General features: G+C 34.3%; 1 protein-coding gene across 4 annotated transcripts in view; it reads right to left on the bottom strand.

Annotated features, from left to right (window-relative positions):
• Positions 1 to 819: 819 nt before the first annotated feature.
• The window catches only part of SPICE1 (spindle and centriole associated protein 1), a 33,062-nt gene continuing 20,706 nt past the window's right edge, over positions 820 to 13,175 (bottom strand). For all 4 annotated transcript variants that reach the window (XM_027867751.1, XM_027867758.1, XM_027867768.1 and 1 more), the window contains 3 exons: positions 10,482 to 10,584; positions 3,603 to 3,690; positions 820 to 2,105 (listed from right to left, as the gene is read on the bottom strand). In XM_027867751.1, coding sequence (XP_027723552.1) covers positions 2,052 to 2,105; positions 3,603 to 3,690; positions 10,482 to 10,584 — 245 coding nt within the window. In that variant the 3' untranslated portion in view covers positions 820 to 2,051. The remainder of the gene's footprint in view (positions 2,106 to 3,602; positions 3,691 to 10,481; positions 10,585 to 13,175) is intronic.

Consider the following 13,175-nt stretch of genomic DNA (forward strand, 5'->3'; position numbering starts at 1 on the left):
GACATTGTGAAGGAATTAAAATATCCCTTCACTCTCAATGTAAATAAAAAGTAAATTTATACTAGCTTAATTTGCATTTAGGTCACAAATGAACCTTAGAAAGTATTTTTTTAAAAAGTCTGACAATTGAAGAGGGTTGCCTGCCATTTGCTGTAACAATAATGGAAGGCTCTGATATGGATCAAATAGCAGGTAACCTACACATAGATAAATCAGAAAACGAAGAGATGAACTACCACTATCTTATCTCATCTGTTGTTTGTTATTAATTATGAGGACTAGTCCAGTGATGACACTGGTAGGGAGAACTCCTAGATGAAAAGAAACTCCCTCTACCAATGCAGGTTTGCACATTCTCTCCAACTCATCATCTTAGAAAGTTTCCTAGAGCACTGAGTGCTTTGACCAGCGTCACATCAAGTGACTTGACCAGGGTCACACAGCCAGGAGGCATCAGAGGTGAATCTTGAATACAGATCTTCCTGGCATGGAGGCTGTTTCTTTATACAGTATGTCATATTGTCTCTCATTCTCATTTTTTAAAATTTTACTTTTCTCATTTGTCAGGAGAGAAGTGACATGAATATGGTGGGTACTAAAATCCACAACCCACACACTAGGTAAAATGTGGGGTTGGTGGCTACTGTAGAATCTTGGGCTCAGAAGAACCAGAAACTAAAATTAGACAATAGACCACTGGGAAAACAGTAAACAAAAAGCAGAGTAAGAAAATGAATTCATTGATCAAAACGAGTTGTGTGATTCTTCAGAAGTACAAAAAAGGGATGAGACTAAAATGGTTTATGATTCAGATTGGAATAACATTTATTAAGGTACCAATTACACACAATACAGTGCCAGTTAAAATAAAAGACTGAATAAGGATGGAGGAGGACAAGCAAATTATACATATGGTTTCATGGAAATATATTCAGTATTTCTTGAGGAAATAATTTCCATTTCTGCCACTGAGCATGAGAAATAAATAAAAGCTTCAAGCAAATGTAGGCTGAATAAGTCAATTCCTAAGATAAAAAGCAAGATTTTAAAAATCAAGTTTTGAAGAGAACTCAATGCCCAACCTATCCGGGAACCTACAAAAGTACTTACCTATACTGAGTTTGCTTAGTGTCCCATAATGACCTCTTTCAAGATAACACAGAGAAAGAATCATTTTTGAACCATAATTTCTTTTCAAGTACTAGTTCTAGAATTAACTCATTATTATTGCTTTTAGACACTTGCTAGCTTATTGACACAGGTACTGCAGGAATAGTTAACATAAAAATTTAAGATTCAAATTACTATGATTTTTTTATTTAAAATTCATTACTCACCATTACAGATAAAAGTTTACATTTAAAAAACACATAAGCATATTCTATAATACATACAACTATTCTCATCTACTGAAAAACACAAACATACTCACACACCCATTTAAAAAAAATAACTCTATAAACAATGTGCTCAAAAAAGGTGGGAAAAAGCAGTGACTTTCAAAGCAGTCAGTCTGAGACCAAGATGCTGTTAAAAGTTTTTCCATAAGTCAGTAATTATACTCAAACCAGAGAGAAAACTTTTATTACAAAGATTGACCCATACCAACTCTGTTCTTTAGAAAAAAAAATTTAAAAGATGTCAAAGATGACATTTATTATGTGACCAAAAACAGGAATTCAATTTGTTGTAGGTACAAATATCATACAGTTTTTTTATAAAAATCTAATCATGAGAAATTTAAAAGGCTTGTGATGTCCTCAACTTGGTTCCTTAAAGGAAATAAATGATATGTGATACCTGAATTCCCCACTTATCAAATTTCTGTTCAGAAGGGCTGTTTCTTAAATAGGTATTCTCCCAAAAGGTCAACATTCAAAATAAATGCAGAAATATGACAAATGTTTTACTTCTGTCCACCAGAAGAACTGATGCATAGGTTTTTGTGTGCTAATTAAAGGAGTAACATAAAAAGGCAGAAGAGCTGGGAAATGGAAGTTCGTGAAGAAAATATTTTAAAATAAAACAAGATCTGTAAAACATGACTTCACTTATGTCACATGTGTAGAGAGAGCAAACCAGCCTTCTTCTCTTTGCTTTTCAACCTGTTGAATACAGAGGCAGAGAGGATTTAAATAAATTATCTGAAGAGTCAGACAATATACAGGAGATCACTCAGTTTTCAGAAGTTAAAGTAAGCAAGTTAAATACATCATATCAGACAATCAGATTTTAATTGCAATTGCTACTGCCTAAAACTTTTATTCTCTACTAAGAAAGTAACTGCCAAATAAAATATCCTGGAGAAGGAACAGATAATCTCTTCACTTACTAATCATGAAGATTTTTGTTTTTAAAGACTGATCTGTGTAAGTATATCATGGACACAAACTAACAAGGAGGAAAAGAAGTAATGTTTTCCTAGTGCAGGTCACAGGGATAAATTACACAAGATTTCCATAACATTTTGCTAGCACATAGGAAAAACAACAGCCAATCTTAGTGGTATGAGGCAAGTAAGATGCGCTTATGCACTTATTAGTTTCTATATTACTTATTTTTGAACTGTACCTATGCTTTCATTAGGGGGATTTCAGTACAGGGAATTAATTACCACAGAGGAAACTTTCTCTGCCAATGCAAAATTGGTACCCACACAGCAACTTAAGAGGACTGGAAAACTGCTTGGGGCATAAAATGGCTAGTTAAGTCACTTGACAAGGCATTATGTGTCAGAAGCAGGATGTAAGAAGATTCCTAGTGATTCTTCCTCAGAAATGATTGTCAGAGACACAAAATTTGATTTGTTGACACTGAAAAGTGTCTGGTCATAACAGAAACTTTTAAATATGTTACAAGATATTAAACTTAAATATGTTCCTATAGCACAATTGGAAATATGAGAAACACTCATAAGAGACATCCATCCTTCAGGCCAGGACTTCTTAAACTTTTTTCACTCACAACCCCTTTTAGAGTTTCAGGAACGCTTGTTGGCATTGTGTAGTGTGAGGGCATGCACAGCACAAAGTGCGAATGCAGCGTTCAGAACCCATGCTTCAGCGAAGTTGCGTGAGGCAACACAGGCAAGCGCTGCCAGAAACACCTTAGATTCATTATGCATTTGATTTTTAATTAATTTTTGGTCATTGAACATTCAGAAACCTTTTACTGTTGCCAAATTTTTTCACAACCCCATGTGGGGTCCCACAGTTTAAGAAGCACTGCTTTAGGCCATTATTATCCTAAACAATATTTTTGGACTTGTCACACTTTTTTTAAAAAAATCTTACAACTTAATCTTTTCTCCTCAATCCATAATACCACCATGTATATTACACTCTTCACACACAAAAATACTACAAGAGATATTAGTAAAAAGTCTTCATGAGTTGTCATGACCAAAAAAAATTTATCACCTGGTGGCTAACTTTCCAATGATGAGCATCTCTTAACCTGGGTGACTAGTCAAGGTTAAGAATTAAAGTCCTAAAAGAAAAATAATTCCTTCTCCCACTAATCCCTGCCCCACACACATCTCAACATCATAACACAAATATAACAGAAATGGCAAAGCATTGCAATCACTTTTTCTCATGTACCTTTGCCCTCTGACTGAGAGGTGTAAATCGTCCACTCCCTGAAGTTGTATTTAATGGGGAGCAGGAATAACTGGTGGCACCTGAAGATCTAGTCATAAAGAAGAAAAAAAGAGAAAGCTGTCATAGTCAACACTCAAAACTTGTGTAACACTATTAAAACGTTGGAACTTGGCACAAAGATCACAATGAAATTTTAACTGCAAGAAGTTCAGCTGTTTAAGTTGTGGTGATTTTAGAAAAAAATGTTTTTCTCCTCTTCTACCGTTTCTCTTCCAAATCCGTCTTTTACTGATTTTATCCACGAAAAACTTTTCCCCCTTGGATCTGTGATTTCTTCAGCTTTTAGGGAGGAATTTCTCTCTACCAATGCACACCAGCTCTGAAACTTCAGTCTTGGAGAACTGCCCAAGGCCCTACGAGGTTAACTGACTTCACCAGAGCCACAGAGCCAGGATGTGTCAGAGACTGCACTAGACCAGCCTCCAATACAAGTCAACAAGTATTGATTAAGTACCTACTATGTGTAGGGCAGGCTGCTAAATGCTGGCAATACATAGAAAGGGAGTAGGGGGAAGTTGCTGCTCTCAATGAACTTACTGTGTAACGAAAAAGACAACTTACAAACAACTCTGTGTGATGAACATATACACAGGATAGATTGGAGATAATCTCAGAGGGAGGGCACTAAGGGTAAGAGGACTGACTTGGGGGTCACATAGCTTTCTATCCATACACCAGGCTGCCTTTTAATTTCATGCAACTAAAGTTGTTTATTTTGTCTTTTCTGATCTTCTGTTTCCCTTATTTAGTTAAGAATTCTTTCCCAAGTTACGGCTTTAAAATATACTTGATATCATACTCATGTTTTTTTATATGACTTTTTATATTAATACCATGCCTCCATTTTAAGCTTAACAAGATATATGGTTTAAGTTGTCAACCTAAACTTAACTTCTGCCGAACTGCTTTTCAGTTTTCTCAGCGGCAGTCTCTTCTTTAGTAATTTATGCTTTTGAGTTTATCAAACTGACATACAATTATTTTTAACTGCTGTTTCTTACCTAGTCTATTCCACTGAGTGATTTTTATTTTTTAACCTGTACCAAATATTTTTATTACCACTGCTTTATAATATAGTTTGGAGCCTAGAAATATTATGCCCCTCTATTCATAATCTTTATCATGAGCTTGGGCTTCTAGAACTTTTTTTGTTTTTAAAAAATGAATTTTGTTATTATTCTGTATAGTTCTAAAAATGTAATTTGATTCTATATATTATGTACTTAATCTGTTCCACTGCTCAACCTCTCTGTTTCTTACCCAGTACCAAATTGTTTTTAACAATTAACAATTACAATTTGTAGTATAGTTTGAGGGGTACTACTAGGCTCTTCCCACTTTTTTTCAATAATATCCTGAATATTTTTGGCCATCTGTCCCTGCAAATGATTTTTGTTATTATTGTTTAGATCTATAAAGAAATCCTTTGGTAGTTTGAGTGGTATAGTATGAATAAGTAAATGAATTTAGGTTGTAAAGTATTTCCATTTCTACAACATTGGCTCAGGAAGCTCATGAACAATGGATATTTCTCCAATTATTTAGATGTCTTCATTTATGTAAAGACTTTTATAATTATGTTTCTATAGTTCCTGTGTGTGTCTTGGTAGGTAGACTCCCAAGTGTTTTATGCTTTGACTAACAATTTTAAATGTGATTTCTCTTTCTAGTTTCTTGTTGGATTTTGTTGGTAGTACACAGAAATGATGATTTATACCCTACAACTTTGCTGAAGTTAATTGTTTCTGTTGGTTTCCTACTTGGTTCTCTATGGTTCTCTAAGTAAACCATTTCATCCTCTGCAAAAAGTCATAATTATATTCTCTCTAAACTTGTGCTTACTCTTTCCGTTTCTTTTTCTTGTCTTACTGCTATAGCGCGCATTTCTAGTACTTTCTACAGCACACCACAGCTTCACAGTTAGACAAATGACTTGGCCCAAAGAACATAAGAACTTTCTATGTCTACATTCTTTATTATCAAAAAACCAAAACAACCAACCAACATTTGGTCTGACAAAGCAGAACACTGCCTTAAAAGCTATTCGTCAACAAGGTATTTCAAATGCTAACATCATACCAGATTATTGGATAAATGCAATTACAGAGAGAACTTTGTTCAATACTCCTAAATACCACTATCAGTGATGAAGCGAGCAGATGTGTGTTTCCTAGTGTCTGACAGCCTGTCTCGTATAAAGTTCAAATGAAAAAAAGATTTCCTATAGAAGTGACTTTAAGCTTTTACAGATGCTCTTGTTTGCAGAGGACATTGTGATGAATGCATCAAATCCTAAAAGATTTAAAAGCCTTTTCAATAAGATCCACAGATATTCAAGAGAGACTGCCTTAGCAATCCATACAAAAAATCAAGTGGATAGAGAATAGGATCTGAATAGAGGATAGGGTATAACACAGAGCTGGATGGGCCATTCATCAAATTAATTCATTAAGACATATATATTGTACAAAGATGGCATCTGAATCAAAAATTAAATAGGAAGAATAAAAGAGGAAAGCTGCCCAGCACTCAGAATGACTGCACTGTTCCCCATCAAAGAAATCCATTTTTAGTAGACACTTAAATGTCTGCAGGATAGATTTGAAGAATCTCACAGGATGAGAAGCTATATGGAGGCCATGATCTGCACTGATGTAGGGAGTAGCTTATCAATAAACTAATAAAATATCATCATCAATAAACCTTTCCTGAGAAACTACTATACACAAGAAAGTGGAAGTATCTCAGAGGGATATAAGAAATGATCCTATCTTCAAGTGATTTTCAATCTAGCTAGGTTGATGAGACTTAATTACATATGAAAAGATCCATTACAATACAAGGTACATATGCTAAGGGCAAAGAGAGATACAGACAAATGTTAAGGGAATTCAAAGAATCACCAAAGATTGGAGCAACCCAAGAAAGCCTTATGAAGGAGATGGCATTTAGCCTGAACCTTGAAAGAAGAAAAAAGGATATTCTAGGAAGGGAGAAAGGCATAAATGGAGACATCAGGTGGGTCATATGCAGTATGTTCAGCGAACAGCAAACAGGCTAGTTTGGTTGAAGCAGAGAATTCCTATAAAGCCGAGGCGGCCAAACTTATCTGGTATACCGCCCCTTTTTTCTGTCTTTTTTTGTTTGTTTTTTGTTTTTTGCTAGGCAATGGGGTTAAGTGACTTGCCCTGGGTCACACTGCTAGTGTCAATTATCTGATTTGAACTCAAGTCCTCCTGACTCCAGGGCTGCTGCTCTATCCACTGCACCACCTAGCTGTTCCCCCATACTGCCCCTTTAAAAAAAAAAAAAGTTACTCAGCACCTGCCCTGGAAATCTACTTTCTTTAACCTTTTAATGGTTATTTGTTAAAAATTTGCATAATTTCAAAAAATATATAAATTTTTTTAAAATGACATATCTTAAATTTAATAATTTACTGTAAATTTATGGGGGGGGGGGTTCCTGCATTGAAATTTTGATGACACAGTATTGCATCATGAAACTATATATTATTGTATTGTAAACAAGTCATTACACGCACATACTCCTGCTGATGCATACTGGACTTCCAACAATGCGCCACATGCTCACCTGCCAACACTTGCTTGTTAAGTCCTGTGTCAGACTTGACCACTGATTGGTTATAACTTGCATTTTGTGTGGTTATTTGGAAAATAATATAATCACTATGATTTTAACTCTGTTACACATCAGATGAAACATGTATGAATAGTTTTTCAAAATGTTCTTCTCTTCTTTCCTTATGCTCCACTGCCCCCTAATTTTTATTCAATATCCCCCAGTTGCACCTGAGGCTACTACTACTCCCCTGGATCATTCCAGCACCCCAGGGGGTGGTACTGCCCACTTTTGGAACCTATGCTAAAAAGGATAAAGTAGGTAGGAGTTCAAATATTAGGATAAAGTATTTAAACTCTAACTCTATAGTAAATGAGAAGTTTCAAAAGTTTTTATATATGTAGTTTACAGAAGTAAGGCAGTATTTTTGAAATCTAGCAGCACTTTGTAGCATGGAATAGAGACAGAGATCACCAGGAGGCTACTGCTGTAATTTAATTATAAGGTGATGATGAACTCTAGATTAGGGTGGTAGCAGTAAGTTTAAAAAGGAAGAGACAGATGTAAGGAATAACATGAAAGAAGGCTGAACAGGACTTGGAAACTAACTGGATGTGGGAAGGGAAGAGCAAGTCAGATGACTCCAAACTTTCAAATTTGAAAACTGATGGTACCACTGACAAAAGGAAGAAAAGCTAGAGAAGGAGCTGATGGGAGGAGAGTTGCTTGTGGCAGGATGAAGATAATGAATTTAGCTGCAGACATATTAATTTGGAGGCCACAATGGGTAACCCAGGTGGAGTACATAGACAGAACCATAAGATTTAGGGTTAGAAAGAACCTCAGAGATCACCTAGTCCTATCCCCTCATTTTATACTTAAGAAAATTGAGCCCCAAAAGATTTGCTCAAGGTCACAAAAATAATAGCAGAGATGAGGGTCCTCTCTGATTCCAAATCCAATGCTTTTTCTACCACACCATGCTATCCAGAGGGTAGTAAGAAATATAAGACAGAGGCTTAGGTGATGTAGGAGAAGGATATTTATATGCACTACATATACACACACACACACACACACACACACACACACACACACATATATATATACACACACATATACAAAATATATACAAATCACATAACTTTGTAAGTCCCTTACATTTTCACCATGGAGATTGGTAATATATTAGTTACCAACTACCTATGAAGAGTGTTTATCTTTCCAATTTAAATGAATATGCATTCTTAATTGCTTTTTAATTCTTCCTAATCCTAATTTATAAATTCCTAATGATGAAAGATATCTAAGATTTTCTAATCCACACCCCTGATTTCAAAAAAGAGGAAACTGATGCCCAGAAAGGTTCAGTGATTTGCCCTATGTCACATAGCTAGCTGTTATGAGAACTATGATGGGAATTCAGGTCTTTTGACTCCTAGAGTCCAATGCTTTTTCTTTCCATTTTTGAAAAGATTCTTCAGAAAACATTGTAATTCTCAATTTCAGGACATTTAAATATTTACAAAAAAAGGTAAATAATTAGAAAAGAACCCCTTTTCCTTTATTTTAGGAATACTTAGTAGTTATAGTTTCAATATTCCTTTAACATCATGCTTGGCTTTTATTCACATTAAGTTTAAATTATTAAGAACTCTGTGTTTATATTCAGATTATTATAGAACCTTGCAATAATAAGCATTCATACATTTAACAAATATTTATTAAACACATTAAAACAACATAGCTGATACCCTGAAACAACTGCAAATATTGCTAACTGCAAATGAGATAACGTACATAAGTCCTCTGTAATTATAAAACACTATGTAAATGTGAATTAACATAAAACCAATAACTATTAACAATAACAATAATAAACAGAATTATATCAACAGAGAAACCTAATAATCACCTGGAATGAAAGAGTTTCACTTTATTCTACTGGAAGAAACAATAAATTCTGAATTTAAACTTCTCTTCATGACTTCCATTTCACAAAACTTTTGTAATATTCTATATTCTTTGTGCATTTATACCTTTACTTAGTATTTTATCATTTCAAAAAATTTTCAAACCCATTAGCTACTTCTAAATCTATGATGTGAAGTCCCGACTGATTTGTTAGCAAACTCTGCCTTAAAGGCAAAGATCAATAATAGTTGTTATTCCTCTACAAAGTCCTGTAACATACCAGTTTCACAGAGTTTTACAATTAAAATATCATCACTGTGGCACTTTAATGTTGAATAATTTCCCTCAAAGATTATTTTATGTGGAAAAGATCCATTTAAGGGAGAAAAAGCAAAGTACTTCCCATGATTCTACTGAATACATCCAATGACACAGTTAAAAAGTAATTTGACTGATTCCACATGCCACAACAGTTACTTTACAATCATTTTTCACACAGCCTTGAAAACTGGAACACTGTCTCTTGGGTTTCCTGTGACAGTATCTTCCAAACCAATTCAAAATTTACAAATGAAAATGGAAAACCATCTATAGGCTTAGAGGAATAAAAACAACACTATTCAAATAAAAACTGCACTGAAACTAGTATCAATAGCAAATTTCTAAAACAAAACAAAACAAAAAAAAACTTCAATAGTTAAAGGCAGAAAATCCCAAACAAAATACAAAATTCTTAGTGTCACGGTGTATTTTAGAATAATGGCACTATTCTCATACCTGGGGCAATTTTATATGCCATAATCAAAGTCTTTAATAATGAAAGTTGAATTAAATGTGTTTTTTAAATTGTTTTTAAACTGTAAGTTAATGATTATTACATAAAGAACTTATTAAAATTCTGTAAAAAACACACCTTTATGGTTCCTAATTTTAACAAATTTCCTTCAAATAACACATTTGCATTTAATTGTTGTTTGAAGAGAAAAAGATGACTCGGGCCTAGATGAGCCCAGGTTCTTTACAGTGTGTAAGTGTGTTTGCATATTTCCTTTTAGTCAATAAAGCATTAGTTTCATTAAAAAAAAGTGGGGTTGGGAAAAACCGAATCTCCCTCAATTCCACTTTTCTCTGGAGCTTCTTGATCCTCAAGTCCTTTTGTACCCAATTGTGGTTTGCTCCTGACCCCTTTTCTTCTCTTTATCCAAGTAACCTACCCTCCCAACTAAAACTAAATCAGACTACAAATACCTTATCATAAAGAGTTGCACAAAATGCCTCTCGTATTTTTGGTGTTTAATAAATATTTATTTACAATAACCCCACCTTCTTGCATTCATCCCACTGGCAGGAGAAATAGCACTGCCTTTCGAGTTCTCTGTAGCTTCTGCCCCTGGAATAGACACCTCAATAGTCCTCTTTCCACCTTCTGGAAAATAAAATATTAGTTCCATTAATCTTCTGTTTAAAGAAATAATCATTCAATTTTGTCTTGCTACAATTTATATATTAGCAATCCTTTTGCTCAGTATTTTTTGTTTTTTGACAATTACAACCCACTGATATGCCTGAGTTATTAGAAAATGTAATTGTGAAAAAAAAATAATGTAGCTTTTGCTGTTAATAACATACATCCCAGTGAAGTGAGACCCATGTAATCAGAAACTTTCTAGTAACAGAAACCATGGGAAACTTTTAAAAGTAACAAATGGAAAACAGGGAATGCCTATAAGAAATCCAAAGAAGTCTTCAATCAAAAGTCATGTCTGAAGTTTTCGGACAAAAGAAAGTTTTCAGATGTTTCTTTGAAGAGTTTAACATGTGTTAAGTAAGTAAAAGAGTTTAAGAGGTAATAGGAAATTAAAATTTTACCCTTCTACTTAGAAGAAACATTGGCTTATCAAAAGCTATGCCAGCAAAACGTAAACTCCTCCAGGGGGAAATGCTTCAAGAATGAGCCTAGTGACATCCGTTGTCCAAGGACCATAGTATGGCTAAATTTGGAAAGGCTCCTCACCAAGCTGACCATAGGCTAATGAGTATTCTTTATCTAGGTACTAAAATAGACAAGAGCTATGACCTGCTTCAGTGGATGGAGTATCCAGACTGATAAAATCCTCTAAACATTAAAGCATTTAGATTAAACATCTTTTACACAGATGTACTGGACCATTTTACTATATACATTAGTTAACTGTACCAGAATAGAAGTTTCCTGAGGATAAGGACTGTATCTTAGCTAAACTCTATCTCCCTTGAGATCTGTCACAATGCCCTGTCAGTGCTTAAAAAAGTCTACCAAACTGAATTCTAATTAAACAGAACACACCACACTAAAGTAAGTTAATTGACTTGCTATTCATAAATGTCACGTAATCAAAATATGACTCCTTTTGTCGCAATGTATTTTTCTATACAGGCAACAAGGAATTCTCTGTTACTTAGATAAGTATGTCATCTTCTCAAACATGTCCAAAATTAAATTCATTTATCATATTCTTCTCCATCCTTGTTCCCACCAAAAAAAGCTCATTTTCCATCCCCAACTACCAAGTTTCTTCAATGAAACCATCATCCTGCAAGTCTCCCAGGTAAGAAACCATTAGTCTGACTCTTTCCTTCACGTCTGAAACTCAGTCTTGTCACTTAAGTCATGTCCTTCATAATTTTCCCTTTCCTCTACCTTCTCACTGTTGCTATCGTAATATCAGTCCTGATGACCACATCCATTGTATGATGGCCAGTGGGCTGCATCCTTGCCTCAAATCTCTTTGTCCAATCATCTGTCACATGATCAACACACTAATCTTCCTAAGTCAACACTCTCTCCATGTTAAATTCTTTGTTCAAAAATTCATAATGCCTTCCTATTGTCTACTGCATCAAATCTATCCCTTTTTCTACCTGGTTTTCAAGGCCCTCCATAAACTGTCCCCACTCTACCTATCCAAACTTATTTACCACCACACACAGAACCTGCCACAGTTTGGTAGATTTGGTCACTGCTGCCTCAGTGTCTTTATGACACTGTTCTCTCTGCCTAGAATAATGTTGTTCCTTTCCATTACTATCTATGTCCTTTCCATCCTTCCAGCCCAGTTCAAACTATACCTCCTACACACACACACACACACACACACACCCCTAAAGAATATATAGATCCTAAAATATATATATGTATGCACATACATATATTATATAAATTAAGTATAATTCTCAAAAGGACATATTAAATTTATAAAATTGCAAATTATAAAAGTATTATAAAACTGTAACTCCTAAAGTACATATTTATATTAATATGTGTATACACATACATATACGTATGTTATGTATACCACACGCACATTTTATAAATATATATTCTACATACCTATTTTAATCTCCAATGTGTGTGGATACTTACATACACATAAACACACATAGGTATATAGTGCTATGTTCCTACCCACAATGAACTCTTCCCTGTCGTAACTTCTACACTTGTAATTTATATTAGATATTTAATATTTAATTCAAAAATATTACTTGTGTTTTCCCAAATATATTGTAAATTTCTTAAACACAGGACTGTCTTAGAAACATTTGAACCACAGTGATTTATATACATATATCCAATATCACATGTATAAAAACAAAACTACAAATGTAATTTCACAGAACAGTTACCAAGTTAATTCCCTTATAGGTAATTTTTTAATTGCATCAATTAAAAAACAAATAACAGTTTAAGTGAATTGAGTCACTGCTTAGTAACTATTTATTGCATCAAACAGTTTTCTAGGACAAGTGTTACACGAAAAGATGAAAGTAATTAATTTCCCCTTATTTAATAAACTTGTCAAAAACATCTTTTTGGAGTCTACAAAGTGGTGCTAGAGGTCAAAGCAATTCTACTGCTATGGTCACTGAATCTGTAGTAGAGGTGCTTAGAGGGAAAAGACAAGGAAAAAGTTACACTCTTCAGAGTTGCATTCAGTATAATGTGCAACGTTACCCTCAAGGTTCTCTCCTACATGC

Source organism: Vombatus ursinus, unplaced genomic scaffold (assembly GCF_900497805.2).
Source record: "Vombatus ursinus unplaced genomic scaffold, bare-nosed wombat genome assembly UNPS02001419.1, whole genome shotgun sequence".
NCBI classification, from domain to species: Eukaryota; Metazoa; Chordata; class Mammalia; order Diprotodontia; family Vombatidae; genus Vombatus; species Vombatus ursinus.